The 23429-nt window shown below is 38.3% G+C and overlaps 2 protein-coding genes and 1 long non-coding RNA gene across 3 annotated transcripts; 1 reads left to right on the forward strand and 2 right to left on the reverse strand.

The window, feature by feature from the left end:
• Positions 1-246: 246 nt before the first annotated feature.
• On the forward strand, positions 247-597 carry LOC131696320 (hemiasterlin resistant protein 1-like). Its single transcript, XM_058984867.1, has one exon. The coding sequence runs from the start codon at positions 247-249 to the stop codon at positions 595-597; it is 351 nt and encodes a 116-aa protein (XP_058840850.1).
• Positions 598-1788: 1191 nt separating this feature from the next.
• Positions 1789-5359, reverse strand: LOC131694035 (uncharacterized). The gene is made up of 5 exons (XR_009306382.1): positions 5014-5359; positions 3034-3198; positions 2659-2981; positions 1925-2599; positions 1789-1860 (listed from the first exon to the last, which is right to left on the reverse strand). It is a non-coding gene; the product is annotated as an uncharacterized LOC131694035 (long non-coding RNA).
• Positions 5360-5471: 112 nt separating this feature from the next.
• LOC131696321 (uncharacterized protein K02A2.6-like) lies at positions 5472-18532 on the reverse strand. The gene is made up of 2 exons (XM_058984868.1): positions 17612-18532; positions 5472-5612 (listed from the first exon to the last, which is right to left on the reverse strand). The coding sequence occupies exons 1-2, from the start codon at positions 18530-18532 to the stop codon at positions 5472-5474; spliced, it is 1062 nt and encodes a 353-aa protein (XP_058840851.1).
• Between the last annotated feature and the right edge of the window lie 4897 nt (positions 18533-23429).

Here is a 23429-nt window from a genome sequence, read left to right on the forward strand (position 1 = left end):
TTATTTGACGTCATTAGGCAATGTTCCATTAAATTTGGCATTTAGATTTTTCTTGTCCACGATTCGTTGAAGAAAGCGATTTTATTTGTTGCGATCAATTTAACTTGTTTTGTTTTTTTTGCTGAATTACAACATTAGCCACAAAACATTTTGATGATCTCTGGTAATTGGTAATCTCTAGTAATCCTTGAAATTATATACATCGCAATATAGGTCCGCACCAGTTGCAGCCGCTCCACCTCGCCGATGCTCCAGTCTGCGTCACACTCGGCTGTCACTGCACCAATGGTAGCTCCCAACCAGGCCTTTGGATTAATTGCTCAAATCGCAGCTACTGCTGGTAGTGTAGCGATCGGCTTCGTCGGTAACACCGTTGGACATGCCCTCATCGGAATGTTCAGCGGTTCCGATTCACAAGAGGCAGCCTCGCTAGGACAGGCTGCCCCGGTATCGGGCGAGACAAACACTCCGGCAGGACCATGCTCGTGGGAGATCAAGCAAATATCTTGTACCCAAGGCCAGGTCGAGTGTGACTCGGAACAATTACCAAGTATAGAAGTCCATATATATATCGTTCACGTGATACATTTTCCTTAAAGTTGATTGAATAAAAAAAGTATAAATGTTGGCCAAATCCTGCAGCACTATAGGATCACAGATAGAGCATTAACACCAACTCACTGTGCTTCGGTGTTTTTTTGCAAACGAACTATCAGGTCTATGTTTTTATTTAGTAAATATTTTAATAAATATTAGTTAATTAGGAGTATGACTTATTTTTATTTTGATGGCGCGGTGAAGGGGTGCTTAAAGTGCGAGTCGTATCTTTAAAATCGATCACTTGAAAGTAGTATAAATAATTATAAATGCGACAACAATAAACTCATAACCTTTTTAATGGTTATTTAGCCATAGGTAACGAGGAAATCGGTATGTTTTATTCATGTACAACAAAAAATACTCAGCAATAATGTAACTTATTATTAATTGTTACGTAGTATAAATGATTATAAAATGCGATAACATAAGCTCATAACCTTTCTAATGGTTATTTAGCCATACTGCCGTGATACGCATAATTGTCCCATCTGCATAGGAAACCCAAATGGGACTGTTACGCGGATCACGGCAGCATAGGTAACGAGGCAATCGGTGTTTTATTCATGTACAACAAAAATTACTCAGCAACAATTTAATTTATTATTAATTGTTACGCGTGATTTTGTCTCCAGTGATTGGCCAAAATTGGTCGCTTTTAGAATCTGGTGCTCTAAGCATAAGTGTCCCATGTTAATAGCGAATCCTATAACACATGGAACAGTATAGCGACCATACAGCTGCAACAGCGAATTTAGTATTGACATCAATATAACCAGGTTGGTTGCAAGCAGAAAGATCAATACTAGCTGGGCTGCTAGCTGTTTGTGCTACTAATAACACTTGCAGTCTGTCAAATTAACATGATTTTATGATCTAGCTTCAATGACGATGGAATATAGCCGAATCCAACGCCTAACCCATCAGCGCATTTGATCATGTAATGGATATTACAAACTCTGAAAGAAATACATTTTATTGTTGTCTGTTTTTGAGGTTAGAACTTTTATACTATTGTGAGAATGGTCCTCAGCAACTATCCTTCCAAATCAAAAACTCGCGCTAGCAATGGCTTCGTTCAGAAGCGTCAGCATCACAAGCGATGAATATGCATGACTGACGGTCATGGTGTTGAGCGGCTGACCCTGAAATCTATCCCAAAACCGTATTCGTTCGTTCAGTCCGAGCAATATTGCGTAACTCGGGGAACAGGCAAGTGCGACGTCATGTCGTCATGGGCTTCAATTTTGTACATACAGGCACCTATAAATAACCAATCAATTTAATTATGTAGATTTAGGCCATACCGTAAATTTGGCTGACATACCCCGTATCAAGTCCCACACACATAGCACACCATCCTGGCAACCAGATGCGCCCATCTCGGCCTGCCACTGGTCTATGAAAATACATGTGATAGGACCGCAATGGCCGTTTAGGGTGAACTGCAATAGGTGGCTATCAAGCCGGAACACGTTAACAGTGTGGCCCTGGCTGCCAGTAATGACTGTACCGCCCGCCACTTCCAAACATGTCACCGGTGACCCTGCTGGTGAAACTCCAGGATACATCGAAGCTCCTCCTCGGATGCGTGATGTTGAGCTGGCAACGCTGTGGACGGATTTGAGCCGGCGGGTTGCTGAAATAAACTAATGCTTCCTGCCGAACCGCTGCGTACGTGGGCTAAAAAGAAAAAGAATTAAGGCACTTGATGACATACTCATTACAGACTGAAAATTAAATGACTTAGAATATACAGTATTTTAAAAGAACAAGTAAAATCTGTCTGCGCCCTAGGTGAGCTTAAAAAATTGCTTGAAACATAGAACTTACTTCGCCCATATGCAGACGTAAATCCCCAATCGATCTGAAAACCTTACGTGTACGTTTGCAGTCTCAGAAAATCGATTCGTTCACTCAACCGTGCGACTATCACTTTGTCACCGGCGAGGTTTATGTTAGTTACCCCATTGTTGTGGTTGTTTTCAGCTTCATATATATCCTGCAATGAAACGTCCGTCAATAGTTGTAATAAAAAACAAATGACTCCAAACAATTTACCTAAAAGTTACCAGTCGTTCCCTCCCAGAACTTTAAACGCCCATCTGCACACCCAATCTCTATGAGATCATCAAAAATGTCCAGATACCAGATCGGCGAAGTCTGCTAACATTTCTTCCGCGCTGAACTTCCTCCTCCAGGTGGCTGAAAACATTCCCCAGCGCTCATCTGCTCTCGGGGTGGGCAGTTCCGGCATCAGGTGCAAAGCGTCGATAGTTTTAACCGAGTATAGCGTCGAAAAAGGATCGTTTCGCAGCACCTCCAGTTTTAATTCTACTAGATCTTTGCGAATAATTTCAATTAGCAAACTTGCATCCGCCGCGCTAAAAGATTAATCGGGTAATTTTAAAGCTGACACTAAATATTTCGACTTACTTGCATGCCTCTGCATTTTCCGTGGAGGAAACTGTTTCTCCATATTCGCTTCAGCTCGTTTTTCTTCAGGAGCTATGGACTAGAAGGTTTTTCCGCATTCTCTTTCTCTGGACTGTCAGTCGCCGGTTCTGATTCCTTGTCCTTGGTCATACTCAGATCGCTAACCTATTTTTATTGAAAAGGAAAATTTAAATCCCATGGAACAATGATGGCTCCAAAAATAGTTTAGGTGGTTACAGCCCGGGGACAACTTGACAGATAGTGCTTGTTTCATATATGTACCACCGATTTGATGGTGGCGCTAGTATGCCTTTTCTGTACGACTACCACGAACAACGACACGAAAAAGTTTCAAGAGAAAAGCGTGTTTCGTTACGTGTGTTATGAACGCCGTCAATGCGGCTAGAACAACATTTAGAAAAAGCGTATTCCAAAATGTGGATAAATTGTAATTTATTTAGCATTAACGATACCCTGGTGGTTGTACCATTTGTCAGGTCAAGGAAACTACGATTGAGATACATACATTTTGAAAACTAGTGGTGACAAATGATAATTAGTTTAGTTTAGTTTAACGTCTCCTAAGGGCTGTTTTGAACGCGACAGCGTTCGGTTGTTGCCTCAGGGCTAGAGGTAGTCCATTCCAGGCGATAGAACCAGCAACGAGCACGCTTTTTCTTCCCGAAGTGGTGTGTTGTGGAACGATGAAGCTTCTCGTACGGTTTAGTTGGCCTCTTTGCAGATGTTGTTGGATATATTCTGGTAGATTTCCGGAGTATCCTTGTAGCATAAAACAGAGGATTCGGTGTTGATAGTTTGTGTCGAGTTCATGTCCAAGTATTGAACTACGCACCGTGTCGGTAGATTCTCTTCGACGCAAGTTGTAAACAAATCGAACGGATGCTTTGAAGCAACGGTTAAGCTGTTCTTTTTGTGCTACTGATAGACCCGGATAGTACACGACATCACAGTAGGTCAGCAAAGGAACTATGACGGCTTGAACAAGTAAAGAAAAATATTATTAGAGAATAAATTTATCCCTGATTGGAAACCGTCAGCAAAGTTACATAAATCTTATTATAGATTTAGCTGGAAGGTGTTGTTTTTAGCAACCGGCTCTCTTCCTTCCTAAAAATGTTTTGGTTTTCTTGTTGTGTGAAGTTTGTAATCGGTAAATCATTGGTGTTATAAATGAAATATAAATGAAAAACTTTTTGGCCAATGAAAGTAAATCACCAAGCTTAACAATTCGTGAACCTGCGACATCTTGTTTCAAGTTCATTAAGAACGTCAAGAATTCTAGCATTTTGATTGGGAGAATAAACAATATACGTAGGATTTTCTACACATTTAGCAAAATTGGTTTTGAATAAAATTTGTGTGTTTTTATCGGAATTCTGGCATCAAACCAGTAGTGCTCGGTTTCAGCAAGAATGCTACCAGGAATGTACAATTTTGTTCGACTTCGGCCAGAGTTTTGTTCGACTTTTGCAATAATTCTGTTTGGAAGATGTTGCGATGGTTTTGGTATGGATCCCTTCAGAATTATTCTGGCATTTTCCTCGGCTCTACCGGAGGATTTCATGCCTTAGGAGATGTTGATTAGTTTCGGAAGATTTTCGGAAATTCCAATATAAGTGGTAGTGGCTTGATTTTGAAAGTCATCTTCTTGTATTTCCGAAAATCGATTTATTTTCTTTCGGATTTTTAAAATTCCAAATGGAATCTATGTTTCTATTTGAGTATGGGGGAATGATGACAGTTTCTAATGTGAACAGCGAAATAAATTTGATGAAAGAAATGCTTAAATTGATTATTTTTTAGATATGGAAAATAGTAAATGGGATGCGCCTTTTTCAAATTTTGCTCCATTCGAGCCGCCATGACATCACCAAATCACCACAAAATTTGCTTATGAGTTCAATATATGGGAGCTGTCAAGTTGTCCCCGGGGGTGGTTATGACAAAAAGAACACTTACGAGTGCAGAAATTCCCAGAACCTCCGCCTTTTTGACCCAGTTATCTACATCGCTTGCCATCGCTTCGACCGGGTACAATGTATGGGAAAACGTCCTGAATCCGAACGGGTACTGTCTCATCGGTGGTTTATGCCTGGCAAATCGCTGAATTTTGCTCAGAACGATCATGTGGAAAAAAAACGATGCCTTTTTTGTCTGCTCACTTCGCTGCCATGAAACCGACGATGAGTCCTTTTTCCAAATGAGTCACACGGTTGGCCCGAGTGAATATGTGCGTGTAGAATACGCTTCCATTATGTTTGTTCTGTAAATCAACAAGGCCATCTAGACATGAAAAAGAATGTTGCAGGGGGAAGCTTATGGTAAAAACTTACCGAACGAGAGTCCTTTCCAAGTATCTTGCTGTTGTGTTTAATGTTGACGGTAACGAAGTCGGAAGCGACTCTGACCTATGAGATTTATCTGTCCCCGAGCGCTATCAGCGGACACACTACGAATTTAACCGTCAAGTGGTTTTCACTTTTGCTGAGCTGGAAGCGGCCGCTCTGAATCTGTACAGCGACATCCTTTTGAACCACTTCGGATTCATGAACTATACACTATAATTAAATTATACAATGGATTTTTTCATAACGTTTACTATTCCCTAAAATCACGAACCGATCCAATGGCTAATGATTGTGTAGAACTAGGGGAAAGTAATAAAAACATGAACGACAGCGAGCAGGATAAATTCGAGGATTTGAACAATCAGTTAAGTCAGCTGTTGCGGGGTAACACATAACGGGCGCGTTCATCGGTGAGATATAATTTCAAACTGTAACTGTAACTAGTGCCCGACGTCGACAAAAATCAGTCGTTAGTTTTCTGAGATTTTTTCTGCAGAAAACTAAAATATTTAGAAGTGTCAAACAATCAAAAACAAATCTATCAGTGCAGCCAGTTTTAGCACAATTTCATCAAAGTATGCTGTCACTCTGACAGTGTACCTGGGTCATAAAATGTGTCCTCAAAAAATCCTCAGAGCATTCCGTATTAACATATTTGTATTTGGTAACCTGGCAGATTGCTGAATCAATTTCCGGATGATTTGATGTGGAAAGGTGAAGACATTTTCTAAAAAGGCCCATACGTAATAATATTGATCTTATTATATCTTATTATATGAAAATCGTGATTTTTTGGTAAGAAAAAAGAAATCGGTATTTTTAGTAACATTATTGGTATTGAAATTAAAAATCGGTTTAAATATCGATAAATCGGGATATTCTGCAACACTGTTTTGGGGTTCATCTACGTCAAAACAATGTTTTTGACAAATTGGAATGAACTCTTGGAGTTCATACCCAGTAAACGAAACGGCGAATAGCCAGATTAAAACAGATGCCGGCTAGCGGTAGGCTACTGGAACTATGTTATAGGCTACCCGCCGTAACTTTATTTCATATTCCCCACTCGAAGTTCATCCAAATGGTGAAAAAGTATGGAGAATCGAGGTAAAATAGAACAGCGGAATACAGAGTAAAATGGGCAGCTCGAAGAATTTTTGATTTTTTCAATAGTTAGAGACACCAAATTAACGTGACAGTATTCAGAATTGATCCAGCGATGAAAACGGAAGCTGTTCTGAATATAAAATTTTTTGACGAGAAAGGTCTATTATTGGTTAACCCAGTTTTTGGTTTATCTGAACATGTCGGTGGCTGCTAGTTAGAGTTGGCTGTAGTCGATGGGTGTTGACTAGATGCTTCGGCGGATGTTTTTCCGTAGTGGGTGTATGTTTACAGAATTGGCATGTTGGGGTCTGCCCAGGCTATGTGATTAGTGCTGTTTGCTTATAGATCACGCCTTCCTTCGGTGATTTACATTCGATAGTCATGTAACAAGGTATTGGTTTAGTCACTCGCATCCTCACAATACGAACGCCGTTGGAAATGCCGGTGAGAAAATTTCTCCAGGTGTCATTCGTAATAGATTCTACTTCTACTGATTCGTTTGATGTAATCATCCCTTGTGCGCGAGGGCAAATCATGGATACGCACGTCTAACACGTCGTTTTCCATATGCACGGGATCTTGAAGCTGGTGATATTAAATTCGACCTCGTGCAACCATGTTGTTTTTTTGCAATGATGTTTTCTGCCTGTGCTAAGCTTCTAAACGTGATCAAAACACAGTTTTTTTACGTGGTGTAGCTGAATGTACGTAACTTCAGCGAGATTAAGCTTTATTTTAACCTTAACTAACTATTCCATTTCCTGAACTGTGGGTCTAACACGAGTTTTATTAAAGTCGATCGAAATCGTGTTATCCCGTAGCACGGGCACTTTTGTTTCATTTGGTAAACTCATTTCACTCCGCAGCCGGGGGCAACGATACAATTTGTTTGTGCACTGATATAGAACAAAAGCTGGCTTTATTCACTGGTGCCTCTAGCCTGCTATAGCGTAGCGATTTTTTTGCTTCTGCTTTCTGCGAGGTCAGAAGATGGACTGTTTTTTTTTGAGTTGTTTGGTAGCGCTGATTAGAGCTAATTTGTTGAGCAAAGAAATTATTCTCCGGATGGAAAACTTTTGTTAGAATTTGTCCTGGTTACTAGCATGGGGCTGCACAAATTAATCCACGAAGATGAATCCTAACAATCACCTTTTCTCCCGGTGTTGACATACAATCCTCGGACATCTGACAAGTGAATTTGCTGAAACCGACTGAAATCACTATTTTTTTATCAAGATTTGCAGCTCTGTACATGAAATTAGCGGGAACCAATCACAAACTAACTTCGGCCAGATGATTTAAAATCGGTTTTTTTCGTGTGCTATCTTCCACCCATAGGAAATGAAAATGACGCCTCTGATAGTAGCACGTAACGACATAAACCATGCGTGTACAGCTCTCATATATTTATTTCTCGGTATTGTGCAGATTGTGAGAATAGAAAAAAATCTGCGGACCTATATTTAAAACTTTTCGTCCTTTTATTGTTCGGGTTGTGCACCATGTAGACGACTCTGTCCGGGATGGGCTGAAAATTTTCACTTTATGAGTCGTTTTGGAAAGATTTTTCTAAACACTACTTTTCTGTTGATAATACATGTCTTACATATTCCAAAATTTAATACATTGCTACATATATTTTCGACAAAATGCCGAAGAAATTGATTAATTCCATTCAATACAACAAAAGTTATAAGCGTTCAAAACCTTACATATTTTTTCTTCCGAAATTTTGGGAAGGGGCCCCTATATTGAATGATAATTCGTTAGTCACGATAAAAATAATCGAATAATTCTAAACAAGCGTGTAGATTTTTATGTATCGTGGATAGTCTAGAAAATGTACGAACAAATTGATGTAAAAGTGATGTAGAATAACTTTTATAGAAAACTGAGCAAAAACTTCCACACGGCAGTGCTTTCTCGCTTGTGATAGCCATAGCTAACGAATAACGTATAAAACGATCCTACCTAATCAGCTTAACATTGTATTCAATTTTAGCTACGAGAGCATTTAATGCTTCTATCTTAGCCAGAATTACGTATATATGTTTTTGTATAGTAAGTGGACCTGGTCAAATTCGGACCTAATAATTGCCCGATCAGAAGAGCATAACAAAACAATAACAATATTATAACTATGGTTGATATTTATAGCAACTCGTCGCTGTTGTGCTATCTTATGACAAGCGCCATTTAGCATATTTCGAGAAAAACGATTTTTAAAGTTTGAGATTGATTATCTTGAAACTTATACATGGTATAAACAATTCAAAGAAGACAAATGATGCTTCTATCTACTCTGTATTATTCTCTCAAATATTACGAAGATCGACTGACTATGTTGCGAGTTTTACTAGAAATGTAAACAAAAGTCGCACTCACACGTGTCATAGGTGCACGGAAACGAAAAACTACCTAAAATTGAGTTCCTTTGACTCAATCTCGTGGTATCGTGGGGGAACTTAAAATTAGGTAAACCGTGTTGAAGGTAGTTTCCATTTAACCACGGCAAAAATTACAACTCATTGATAGATTTTTTATACTCAAATTTAAGTTGAATTTACCTAATTTTGAGTATGCCCCAAACAACTCAAAAGTACCTTCCTCCACGGAAGACCTCGACTGAGTCGAATCTCTCGTTTTGTTTTTGACAACACTAATAAGTGCGAAAGCGATGCACAACTCAAAAGTAAGTTAAAAGAACTTATGCTGCAGGTTGTTTTATTTAACCGTGTGTGTATTGATGACAAAATTTGTATGGCGTGTCATAATCGTGCATGGAAAATTTTCCATAGAAAAAAATGATAGATTCTTAACTTTTATTCATATTCTTGGCTTCATTTGGTCTTTAAACAATCGGTGAGATGCATTTTGAATGAGTCAGAGAATCTAGAAAAAACAATTATTTTTGGTTACAGTGTTGCCAAATATGCTATATTTCCTGTTCATCAATTAAACTGCATTTTTCTCTCAATTCGTGTATTTTTATTTTGAAAATGGTTATGCCATTGTGTTTATCAGATAGTTTTACCCATAAAAACATCTTACGCATCAAGATAACTTGAGCCTATCCCCAGACACAGTCATTTGAAGCAAAATATTTAAAAAATTCTCAGCGCGTTTCTCGCTATATCTCAGTAACCAAGCAGAATGTCAAATTCTGAAAAAGCCACTTTATAGAGATTTTTTAGATTAGTAATATGGTATATCTAACTCAGTTTACCCCAAAATGACGTTTGTTATAAGATAGCACAACAGTGACGAACAGGAGTTTTACGCAGAAAACGGAATTGAAAGTGGATTGCGGATAGTTTTATATACTATCAATATTATAACATAATCTGTTATGTCATTAGATGATTGTATCTAGCACAGTTTGTATTTAATCTCTCACAGAGGTTGCAATAAAGGTTGGAAAAAAATTATATCTTATTTACTTTTATCTTATATCATATCAAATTTTGTTATGATAGTAGGCTTGGTGAAAACTAGACACGTTTTCACGACATGTCACATTTTTTCATCTACAAAATTCAGTCCTTGTTGATAAAGACATTTTGTACTAATTAGTTAATTCGCCGAGGAATATGAAGTCATTGCATCGAGATAGCGAAGATGGCCAACGGATAGATAACAGTGACGGAGACCACTGCAATCCTTAATATTTCTGAATATCGAAGAAGGTAGCTTCTGTGATCAGTTCGAGCAGGAGCGCGAAGTTGTTGGTGACGGACGCAGACTTCTTCAAGTTATCACAGCAAATTGTTGGAAAAATGCCTTCGAAGGACGAATTAAAGGTATTGTTTCAGGATAATTGCCTGACCTCTCCAACAATCAAGCAATAAGGTAAATCCCTGAATAACGTCTCCGGTAGCGGGAACGGTCAGAGTGATGGCGTTCAATATTGGATGAATAGTCGGTGATCACCAAGGAATCACCCAGCGCTGTTTACACGGAAGCACGTCTTACCTTCTCAGAAGCTCTAAGATGAATGTAGAAGGATAATAGAGGCTTCGACGGCACTGGCTTGCTCTGACCGGATATCACGTACACATTCTCATTAATGTAATTGGGGGCGAACGGTGCGATGTGCTGGGTAAATTCGCTCGAGTTAAGCACATACTACACTGCAGTATTTATGCGCCACACATCTCCCTTCCTCACAAAAAATATGTAATTTTGTAATGTAATAAAAATATGTAAAATTCGATTTATTTTTGCTCTTCCTAATATAATTAAAACAGCAAAAAAGTTGCTTCCATAACACTCTTGATTTAATGCGTGCCCGTGCTAAATTTCAATACTTATTCAAGTCTCCAAAACACTCGGGTTCTTTGTAAACATTTTAAATCATCCTCGGTTGTATCCCTCTGTAGTCTAATAGAGGGTGTCCGTTCCAAGGATACCAGATATATTTTTTTATGTTCTCACATTCGATAAAAAAAATGTGTTCAAAATGTAAAATTACTCTACACTTCATTTCAAATGTCTTCAAAATGATGACATGTTTTCACATCTGGCATCACTGAAATGCCACGTTTGAGTAAACCCGTGTCTGAACAAAAACCTTGCACAAACATTTCATTTGCGTAGTTTTTTTCTCACTGGGGCTGTGTATTAGGATTTGTGACAGCTTATTACAACCACATGGACACGAAAAACTACCAAAAGTTGAGCTCTTTTGACTCAATCTCGGGGTATCGTGGAATAAGCTAAAATTAGGTAAAGCGTGTTGAAGGTAGTTTCCCTTTAACCACGGCAAAAACCACAACTCATTGACAGGTTTTATATACTCAACCTTGAGTTAAATATTCCTAAATTTAAGTTGAATCTACCTAATTTTGAGTATACCTCAAACAACTCAAAAGTACCTTATTCCATGGAAGGCCTCGACTGAGTTTTGACAACACTAATAAGTGCGAAAGCGACGCAAGACTCAAAACTACCTAAATTTAAGTTAAAAGAACTTATTCTGCTGGTTGTTTTACTTTTCCGTGCACAGATGCAAAGTCATGCCAAAGGAATTTAGTTTGTTTTCATCACGAAAGTTAAAAGAACTTATTCTGCGGGTTTTTTTATTTTTCCGTGCACAGATGCAAAGTCATGCCAAAGGAATTTAGTTTGTTTTCATCACGAAATACTACGAAAATATACTCGTGCAGTTTTTGCAATGCAAAACCTTTTGTTTTCATTACGAAGAAATTCGACCCCATTTCTTCTTTATTGGGAGTAGAATAATTTATATCCTACCGCTAGCTGTCATCTATAGCTTCTCAGAAAGATGAAAAAATGTTGGAAACAGATCAACCTAGGTAGTACCAAGGTAGTACGGATTTGTGTTTTTCCAATCGAAAATTCTGGATAAGGGTATGAAAAAAATCAAATTATTATTTCAAATAGTACTCTTTAATTGCAACGTAAAAACTAAACAAATTTGATTATTATTGTCACGGTAAATCGTTATGCATCGAACGTACGTAATCGTCTAGATAGTTGGGCGTTTTCCGTTTTCGATTGCTCCGTGGTAGTAGGGGAGACTGAGGAGACTTGATCCCCGGGAAGACTTGATCCCATCATTGTAACTCAAAGGCGGATCAGAATACATTAATCGAATATACTATAAAGTTGCGTAGTTTTATCTAAACATAAATTTCATTAACACAGAAAAAAGAAATTGGACTTTTATGTAACCGAATTTTTACCGATTTAAAAAAAAGTCAGAAGAACAAGATTTATTTTTCAAATTTTTATAAAATTGATAAAATCACCCATTACATACTCTACTTTTGCATACAGAATTACAGGAGAATGTCAATTATATGAATACGTTATGATTGAGCTGATTCTTTTGTTCAACTATATTTTTACTAAAGTTTGCTGAAATAGATGCTATGGGTTCACTTGATCCCTTCAAATTCGTGGAGATTTGATCCCCTTCGCCATACTTTATACACACCACTGAAAATAACCAAATTCACACCAGAACAATTGAAGTCATTGTTGTCATAAAAAATGTCAAAAATGAACGCTTCATCGTAAAGAAACATAACTGTAATTGTTTACTACAGTATACGTAGCAACCATTCATCCCACATTTGACGTTCCTCAACCATAATAAAGACAGCTTTCAAATAATTGCACGGAAATTTGCGGAATTCGTAAAAAAACCAGGTGAGAGATGCGTAATATGTAGTACCAAAAATAACAATATCTAATCATAACAATTTAATCAATACTACAATCCATTTATAAAATTGAATGGGGTAATGTACCCGTTTTTGCCCTATTAAGAAGGGTACCACATTATTACTACAATAATTTTATTATTTCAGCTTCTTTGATTTGTTATTAAGGTCCATTTTTTTATTTCGATTATAGAGGTTTTAACGTTAAGGTCATTCGCCTCTTATTAAGAGCCAATATAATAACAAAATTGTCTTGAGAATGGTGAAAATCTTCTGTTTGAGCTCCGCAAAATCTCTAATCGAGTACCCCCATTATCGCAATACCATTTCACAGTGGTCCAGATCGCTAATTTAGGAGGAATTTTTACTTTCTGACAAACCTGTATAATTTAGCCGTATCATGTCTTAGGATGAATTTGTGTACTTTAGAAGATGCTTCTTTTTATTGGAATAGTTATTAGGGTGGTTCTAATTTATCTAAAATACGAAAATAAACTTTTTACTGATGAAAGATAGAGCTCCACAGTCTTCCACAAAGTTGTAAAGTAACTTATTTTGAATAAATTTGTTGAACATATTAAAGCTCTATCTCTTTTAGTTTTTGTTATACAAGAAATTTAAAAAAAAGATTAGGGTGTTCCTGAAAAAAACGTTTTTTTAGTATAACTTTCGTATCTTTTACTTTTTGTTAACACAACCTTTGAACAGCTTATTGAAAACTTCAAGCCGAGTATTTTTCTCCAAGATACCGAAGGTCTAACTTTTTTCTTTAAAAAGTTATGGACACTTTTCGTTAAAAAAATAGCCTATTTCAAGGCTCAATATCGCTGATGCGGGCACCTAAAATTGAATTCTGTTTCCACCACATGAAAGACCATACTTATTAGTATATTTGAGCAAAAATTGGCGAATACGATATTTTTTTAAAATTTGCAATTTAGATTTAAAGTTTGTAGTTTTGCAGGTTAAACGCATTAAAGCATTTACACACATATCGTTGTATTATGAAAAAAGCCACTTTCAAATATCATTCTCTCATCGCAGCAAGCTTTGCATAAGTGAAACGACTGTCAAAAAAGGTTTCTGATTTTATTCGTTTTAAATAAAACTAGTAAATATGGATATTAGTCGAAGAGAGTTGGCGAATTTGCTTATTGCTGGTAAAAAGACAGATGAACTGCTTCAGTTCATTACAAGTAGTAATCCAAATGTAAAATTGAGACTTGTTAGTGCTCGGAAGAAAATAAAAATCTTCATGTTGGAATTTAGAAGGTTGTGGATTCGGAGTAAGCGCACGCAAATTCGGTTTGAGCTGGAAAATTTTGTGTGGCTTGAAGGAAAGCTAAGATTCGAAGTCGAAGGTAAAGGTAAAGGCCGAAAGAGGAAACCATTTTCCGAAATATGTCGCAGAGCCAAAATAAAAAGATTAGGAAAGTTGCGCGATAAGTATTCCACGGAAGAACTTGGTTTAGCGTCAGCCGTCAACGCTAATTCTACTGGTTTCCGTTTAGTTGGCAGACAAATCGAACGATTGTCGAAAAGTCCCGTCAGATCTACCGTAGAGAATTTAGGATCTATGGCTGTCCCGATTGCAGAAGCGTTTACTGCGGAGGAGGCACTTAGATTTATTTGTGAAAATGATTTTTCTAAGGCGCAGTACCAAAACATACGCAGCTCAGTTATGCAGAAGGGTTTGGACATTTATCCCGCGTATAATAAAATAGTAGAAGAAAAGAAACTATGCTATCCGATCGGTATGTACTATTCTCAAAGATTCGTCCCTGAATCAACAATTTTTTTCAGGAATTTCTGTTCAGCCTTCTTGTGCGTATGTTCCCCTTCAAGCTCTTGTTAACCATACCGTGGAACGACTCATCTCGTTTCTGAATATTGGAGTTCTACCACTGCATCCTGAGGATAATACGTTTGTTATCTTTAAGTGGGGCTGCGATGGAAGCAGCAACCATTCCCGGTAGGCAACATTATTTTTCTTCTAAACTTTGACTGACAGTCTCTTTTCCACTTGAACATAGATACAAGCAAATGTGCGTTGACGAAGATGAAAATGGAGAACTATTCGAGTATAACGATTCGCATATATTTGCTCTATCTATAGTACCTTTACGTGTAGTTAGTCGCCGGAAAGATGAGTCAAGAGATTGCATTCTTTGGAATAATGATTTTCCATCTTCAGTATCCCTGTGCCGACCAGTAAAATTAATTTTCAAGAAGGAAAATCCTGAACTAACAAAGGATGAAGTTGCCGCGATGAACAAGCAAATCGATGAATTAGTCCCGACTATAGTAAATGTTAATATGCGCAAGATTCCGATTAGTTCAAGCTTCATATTTTCCATGGTTGATACGAAGGTAGTGAATGACGTAACAGGCACACCGTCTCAAGCGTGTTATATATGCAAACGCTCCGGAAAGCGATTGAATGATCCTTTACTGGAAGCCAGCGATCCACCGGATAGTTTATATGTTTTTTCACCTTTACATGCATTAATACGAGCAATGGAGTTACTATTGAATATTGCTTACCGTTTAGCTCTAGCAAAACCGCGTTGGCGCGTAGGCAAAAATACCAGCGAGCTTAAGGAACGACAAATAAAAATTCGACAAGCGTTACGTGACCGTTTAGGTCTTCGTATTAGCGAACCTTTGCCAGGTGGCGGAAATTCTAACGATGGTAACACAGCTCGAAAATTTTTCAGAAACCGAGATGTCGTTGCAGAAGAAACCGGGTTGGACGAAATGTTGCTAGAACGTATGTATGTGCTATTAACAATCATCAACAGCAAATTGGGAATTAACGCGGATGCTTACCGGAGTTACGCCGAAGATACACGATTGCTTTATGTACGCCTGTATGGTTGGTACGCTCTCTCACCAACCGTGCATAAACTCCTGGTCCATGGAGGAAGCATTATTCAACATAACATGCTGCCAGTAGGTATGTGCAGTGAAGAAGTTCAAGAAACCAGGAATAAAAGTATTCGCAGATTCCGAGAATTCCACGCACGCAAATTCGATCGACTCGTCAATCTTGATGACGTTTTCAAGAGACTTCTTGTTTCATCAGATCCTATAATTTCTCTTAAATGTAAACGTCGAATTCAACGAGCACCGCTGGATATACCTGAAAATGCAATGCATCTACTTTTGAATTAATTGGCATTGAATAAATTCTCCTTATATAAATCATAAATTATTGTCATAGCCAAATTATTTTTAATGAACACATTCTGTATTGTTGATATGTAAGCAAAACAGAAAAGGAAATACAAAGGCTTTAGGCAATTTCTTTTATGTCGCTATGCGATAAAATTTAAAACTTTGGTTAGTAAATTTAAAATTACATGCTTAAAAAAAATAATATTTTCCAATTTTTGCTCAAATATGCTTAAAAGTATGTTCTTTTCTATGGTTCAATCCGAACTTACTTTTATTTGCCCCAATCAGAGATAATGACATTTGAAAAAGGGCTATTTATGAGCGAAAAGTTTCCATAACTTTTGAAAGTATAAAGTTAGACTTTCAGAGTTATGAAAAAAACGTGGATTGAAGTTTTCTAAAAGCTGTTCAAAGGTTGTTTTAACAAAATATAAAATTTCTTTCGAACATTAACAAGTCTCAATTTTACATTTGGATTACTACTTGTAATGAACTTAAGCAGTTCATCTGTCTTTTTACCAGCAATAAGCAAATTCGCCAACTCTCTTCGACTAATATCCATATTTACTAGTTTTATTTAAAACGAATAAAATCAGAAACCTTTTTTGACAGTCATTTCACTTATGCAAAGCTTGCTGCGATGAGAGAATGATATTTGAAAGTGGCTTTTTTCATAATACAACGATATGTGTGTAAATGCTTTAATGCGTTGAACCTGCAAAACTACAAACTTTAAATCTAAATTGCAAATTTTAAAAAAATATCGTATTCGCCAATTTTTGCTCAAATATACTAATAAGTATGGTCTTTCATGTGGCGGAAACAGAATTCAATTTTAGGTGCCCGCATCAGCGATATTGAGCCTTGAAATAGGCTATTTTTTTAACGAAAAGTGTCCATAACTTTTTAAAGAAAAAAGTTAGACCTTCGGTGTCTTGGAGAAAAATACTCGGCTTGAAGTTTTCAATAAGCTGTTCAAAGGTTGTGTTAACAAAAAGTAAAGGATACGAAAGTTATACTAAAAAAACGTTTTTTTCAGGAACACCCTAATCTTTTTTTTTAAATTTCTTGTATAACAAAAACTAAAAGAGATAGAGCTTTAATATGTTCAACAAATTTATTCAAAATAAGTTACTTTACAACTTTGTGGAAGACTGTGGAGCTCTATCTTTCATCAGTAAAAAGTTTATTTTCGTATTTTAGATAAATTAGAACCACCCTAATAACTATTCCAATAAAAAGAAGCATCTTCTAAAGTACACAAATTCATCCTAAGACATGATACGGCTAAATTATACAGGTTTGTCAGAAAGTAAAAATTCCTCCTAAATTAGCGATCTGGACCACTGTGCATTTGAGTCAATGCGTTGAGCAAAGATGGCAGACGCTGCTCTAACCAAAGGCTTCAGATGGGTAGGATGATAGTAGAAACAGGGCAAAAATAGGCTTATTACCCTACATGCTCTTTTAAACACGTTTTCATAAAGGAATCAAGTGTCCCCAAATTAGGGATCGAGTCTCCACTAATCTAAGAATTTTCCATTTTTTTGTTGTTTTCCAGAAATGCTCATAGCTCATGTCCAGTATAATATTTCCATGTATTTTTTTTATGATTATTAGTCATCCCTAGAAACAATATAGAACTACAAAAAATACATAGTTTTTTATCATTCCACGGAGTTGGACTGAAAAATAAAAAAGGGAATCAAGTCTCCTCAGTCTCCCTATTGCAGTTGCATCAGTTGGATTGCCAGTAGTTGCAGTTGCATCAGTTGGATTGCCAGTAGTTTCAGTTTCTTCGCCAGGCTTATTACCTTTAGTATCGGTTGGAAATTTTTCCGTTTCGCGTACGGTGTGGTCACGCCATTGGTGCCCCTTTTTGGTTTGCGATACGTGCCGTTTTAAAACATGCCCGTCCCCATCATCAAGCACCAGGTTACCGTTTTTCTCTTGTAATACGGTGTGCCGCTTGGGAAGAAAACGTGTTTCTCCTTTAGCGCGGGTGTGTCGTTGCACTATTACCGTGTCGTTAGGTTTCACTTTACATGTTTTGGCTCCTCGTCTGGCGTCTTCATGTGTTTTTCCGGCTATTTTTGATTGTCGATCGGAACTTTCAAAGAGCTTTTCATCATACGACGCTTTCTCGTGATGCAGTAGGGGTAGTCCTCGTTTCACCTTGCGTCCCAACATAACTTCTTCTGGCGGTACCTTTGTTACGCTGTGAGTTGCTGAATTATGCGCGTTAATTGCTTCTCGTAGCTCTTCAAAGAAATTCGTTTTATCGGCGGAAGCGGCAGCCATAGCCTTATTAATGACTTTCATATAGGATTCCACCATCCCATTCTGCTGCGGAAATAACGGGGTGGAAAAAATCGTAGTTTTTCCTCGCTGAGCGCAGTATCGCTTGTAATCGTCCCCGTTGAACGGCGGACCATTGTCTGATTTGATGGTTTTCGGGTAGCCCTCTCTTTCGAAAACATCTTCAAGTATCTTTCTTGTAAACTCGAAAGTAGTTGATTTAACCGGTCTTGCTATGAGATACCTGGATCTGTAATCAACGATTACGAGTATCGAAATGCCACCAAATTTGACGTAGGGACCATTGAAATCGAGCGCAATAGTTTCCCATACGGCTTTTGGAACAAACACCCGTTCCATCTGTGTCGTCTTCTCCGGTTTTCCGTTAAGGGCGCATGTTTTGCAGGATTGCACCCAGTTTTGGTCATCCTTCGAAATACCAGGTCACCAGACACGCTGTCTGATAATGCTCTTCATTTTGGCGGTTGTGGTGTGACATTCGTGTGCTACTTGCAGAGCCTTTGTTCGGAGTCTTTCCGGTATTACAGCACATCCAGTTTTGACTACAATTCCGTTCCGAATTGTCAAGTCATTCTCGACCGCTTTATATTTTTGCAAGTCGCTCGGCCATTTTCCCGTCTCTAGGGCATGGGTTACCTTTTGAAGTATTTCATCGTGTATAGTACTGTCCTTGATGTCCTCTTCGGTTAGGAATTCTATGGTGCTTGCCTCTAGACAAGCAATTTCCCAAGGACTTACATCCTCTTCGAAGGGGTCATCATAGCCACAGTATAGCCTTGATGAGCTGTCAGTTATATTGTCAAGGCCTCGTACGTATTCTATGTCGTAACTGTATGGGCTTAATCGAAGAGCCCAACCATCTGCGCGAGTTAGAGCTCGTTTCGAATTATCTCGCGACTGTGGTATCTAGAGATTAACGGGTCCGTGTGTCTGTGAGCAAAACGACAGACAGTGTGTTATGTCAGTGAGTGAATAAACGGTTGGAGGTTACTCCACATTGAAATAGGTAATTATAAGGTATTTTACATTGTAATTTCTAAGATATCACATTGGCGATCCTGCCACGATAGTTGCATTTCATTGAATATATAAAGTTCAACGTAATGAGCCATCAAAATGATACAAAAGCGCTGAAAATCGCAAGTACATATGACGGAAAGAAATGGGAATGCAAGAGGGAGAGAGAAGCACAAAAGAGAAGTACAAAATCCAACTTGCGCTGAGTTAAGCTTAAAGCCAAGAGAAATTCAATGCGAAACTTGCGCAGAGTTTCAGCTCAATGCCAAGAGATAACTTTCAACTGAGTCGGGTTTTGCCCAAGACCGGTGATAAATTTCGTCGAGTAAAGCTCAAGACAAATTAAATAATACACCCAAGCTAAAAGAAACAGCATACATTCTAAAAGCTGAAAACAACAATCAAAACCAATGGCGTGCATTTTACAGAAGTAAGCCAACGCTATTGCTCTCTCTCTCTTACTATAAATTTGTGACGTGACCAAATATGATATCCATACACCTTTAATTTTCATTCCGTTACTAATACCTTCAAAATGACATTTAATCACATCTGTTTACTCTATCTGACTACCCGCACGCAAAACATCCCAAACAAATTTTTCCATAAAGCGGCAGGTTACAGCGAGTAGCCCAGAACCAAGTTCTAGTTGCCTACCGCTTGCCAGCATTTAGTTGAAACCACCTAGTCGCCAGTCCTTTTGCTGGGATAGGTTGAGGCTCACCATTTCCAGAGAAATTATTCTGGCGTTTACATTACTTGTCTTTTTCTATTCCAATAGGTATGTGTGTAGTGCATGTGTTCTCATAAAGCTGGAGCATACCAAAGAACAAGACGAATAGATACTCAATCGAAACGTACGTCGGGTGCACAGATGTAAACTGCTGCACTGATCTATTTAGAAGCTATTTCCAAATAAGGAAGAGTGAGAAGACAACAATAACTGGCGTGGACGTATGTCGAGAGCATTAAAATGTGGAACGGGTAAAAAAAAAACGGATTTATTGTACAAGCAACCTATGCACCATCAGTTGCATTTTTCGGAGGAAGGAAAAAAATGAGTGGGTTTTGGCATGTAAGCGATGTTTCGCGCACGGAAAAGTCAGAAAACGAGATTGACCAGCTAGGCGGAATCGAAGAACGACAGCAGATGATCCCGGAAAATACATCCGATTGCAACATGAATCAACAGCCTGATGCAGGAAAGGAACGAAAAGCGGAATGGCTTTCAGGTTTGATGACGCAATTTAAAGTAAAATCTACGTCTCACATTAAACATTCTTTCAGGGTCATGGCCACTGCAACCATTCGACGATTCATTAACGAATAATAAGCGTAAAGCGGAATGGATCCGATTTCGTGATCAATACGAACGCATCGTTTCTTGCAAGGCGCCTGTGGATTCCATCACGAAGCTAACCGGGTTAAAAATTTTTGCAGGAAACTACTTATTGACTATAATTGAAATGCAAGAGAAACTTGTTCCGGGTGGTTCGGAAGACATCTACAAAGCAACTCTCACAGCTCTTAATAACTATTTTAATCAAACTTGCGACACGACGAAAGAGCGAATGAAATTCCGGGAACTGCAAATGAAAATGACAGAACCATTTGCTGATTGGGTGTTACGCTTGGAAACTCAAGCAAAATTCTGCGATTTCGGTGAGCAGCAACGGGAAGAAGAGTTCATTCAAGCGTTGTTGAGAAGATCGATTCCAATGATCTCAGAAAAGTTATATGAGATATCCAGTATCTTCAACAATAACTTGGAGAAAATCATTAACCATGGAAATCATCTTGATTTTATCAGATCTGAAGCTCAGGAAGCAACGTCAACAAAAAGTGACAGGTATGCTAGTGAAACAGCAGTCGAGGTGAAACCGTTGAATGCTTTGCATTTACATAAGCCAAGATCCGCCCAAAATCGTTACGAACCCTATCGTAATTTTCGTTCTGAGCGCGAACGATCTGGTTTACGACATCGCACATGGAATCCACAAACGCAAATCGAGCGCGGCAGGGATGCTGTATTTAATTGTTCGAAATGTGGTCGAACTCATGGACCAAAACATTGCAGAGCTTTTCGTGTAAAATGTTTCGGATGTGGGAAATTAGGTCATTTCGCCGATTTTTGCCGATCATCAAATATCAATGGTACACACCACAGAATCCAGACTTATGCCGATCACCGTGAAAAAGTAAAAAATGAAGCTGGCAGAAGCAACCAGGTAGATAGTGAGCAATCACAAGATAGTTAGATAGGTCCAAGTAGAGAAAATTAATCCTGCTAAAGAAATAAATCATTTTAATATAAGTTATAAACGTTTGGCATTTATTCATTTATTTATTACAGTTGATTACTGGAAGTAAAAACCTCGCACGAATGACCGATGACCCTAGGTATATTGATTGCACAATCGGAACTGAAAGCCTACAATTCATGATTGATTCTGGGGCTACTGTGAATACAATCACACCGCATGTATGGGAAAGGATTAAACGAAACTGTCGTACTGTAGTTCAAGATCTGGTTATCCATCCTGAAGAAGTTATAAAAAGTTACGCAAATCAGCAACCACTGGATATCGAGTGCTCCTTTAAAGCTTATATTAGCGTTACGAACGGCCATCACCCGTTACAACTTGCCAAGTTTTTCGTAGTTAATGGAGCCCTGATATGATATCAGCTATGAGACAGCATGCAGTTTGGGTCTAATACGTATTGGATCTCAAGTCTTCGTTAATGAATACGATGACTCAACAATCTGTAGGGTCACAGAAGGCGACATTTCTAGACCATGTATGTCAAATCCGACGGCCAAACAACAAGATTTCCCTAAAATTCCGATCGACGGCGTTAAATTTAAAGTTGACGAATCAGTGTCACCGAAACAAATTATCCGGTACAATATACCAAAGGCATTCGAAAAAGATACAAATGAAAGGTTAAGGGTTATGGAAGCTAAAGGAATTATTGAAAGAGCAGATAATGAGAATGATTTAATTACCTATGTTTCACCTTTGGTGCTAGTTCCGAAAGGTACTAACGATTTTCGGATTGTCGTAGATTATCGAGCAGTCAACAAGGCAATTATTCGCGAACCGTATCCCATGCCATCTCTGGAGAAAATCTGGACAGATATTCCTAACGGTGATGGGGTTTTATTCTTTACAAAACTGGATCTAAAAGATGCATACTTTCACATAGAACTGCATGAAGAAGTCCGTCATCTTACCACTTTCATGACCGCTAATGGCTTGATGCGTTTTAAACGACTACCATTCGGATTGTCATGTGCCCCGGAACTGTTCCAGAAGGTGATGGAGAGACTCATGATTAAATGCAAAAACGTCATCGTGTATCTAGATGATATTTTAATTTACGGTCGAACATTAGAGGAACTAAGGAAGCATGTGGAAGATGTAAAGAGAAGGCTGACTGAGAACAACCTTACAATTAACGAGGAGAAGTCAACGTATGACCAGACAACGGTAGACATTCTCGGCTTCACCATTGATGGTACTGGAATCCTCCCAACGAGAAAGAAACTCTCAGATATACAGTTGTTCGAGAGGCCCAAAAATGTTCATGAACTTCGTAGTTTCATTGGGATGTTAACCTTCATTAGCCCGTTCATTAAACATTTCTCGCACAGAACCAAGCCGTTACGAGATCTGTTAACGGTAAATCGAAGTTTCACATGGGATAAACCTCACCAAGAGGCGTTTGACGAGCTAAAGCAAGCTGTAGAATATGATTTGATAAAAAGAGGATACTTTGACGAAAATGACAAAACTATCCTTTATACAGACGCCTCTCCGTGGGGCCTTGGAGCAGTTTTAGCGCAACAAAGGACGTGCTCGGGAGAATATCGTATTATCGCTTGTGCATCTAAAAGTTTAACGTCAGTAGAATGTCGATATCCACAACTACATCGCGAAGCCTTGTCCATCGTTTGAGCTATGGAAAGATTTTCCTATTATCTTCTTGGACGGAGTTTCATTTTAAGATCTGATAGCGAAGCTTTAATGTTCATGACTAAGAATAAATACCACAAAGATGTGGGTAAACGAGTAATATCGAGAGCTGAAGGCTGGCTGCTTAGAATGGATCATTTTTGTTATACGTTTGAACACGTTGCAGGAAAGGATAACATTGCTGATGCTGCTTCTAGAATGTGTGTCAAGCGAAACGATAAAGAGTTTGGGGCAAAAAAGGA

This window comes from Topomyia yanbarensis, chromosome 1, assembly GCF_030247195.1.
Source record: "Topomyia yanbarensis strain Yona2022 chromosome 1, ASM3024719v1, whole genome shotgun sequence".
NCBI classification, from domain to species: Eukaryota; Metazoa; Arthropoda; class Insecta; order Diptera; family Culicidae; genus Topomyia; species Topomyia yanbarensis.

Excerpts from the sequence above, each read along its gene's own strand:
- LOC131696320 (XM_058984867.1), top strand. The coding sequence starts at position 247 with ATGCTCCAGTCTGCGTCACACTCGGCTGTCACTGCACCAATGGTAGCT.
- LOC131696321 (XM_058984868.1), bottom strand. The coding sequence starts at position 18,532 with ATGGAACGGGTGTTTGTTCCAAAAGCCGTATGGGAAACTATTGCGCTC. Across the intron at positions 5,613-17,611 it reads CTACTGGCAATCCAACTGAT|TGTATAGTTCATGAATCCGA; the intron begins GCAACTGCAATA and ends ATTTAATTATAG.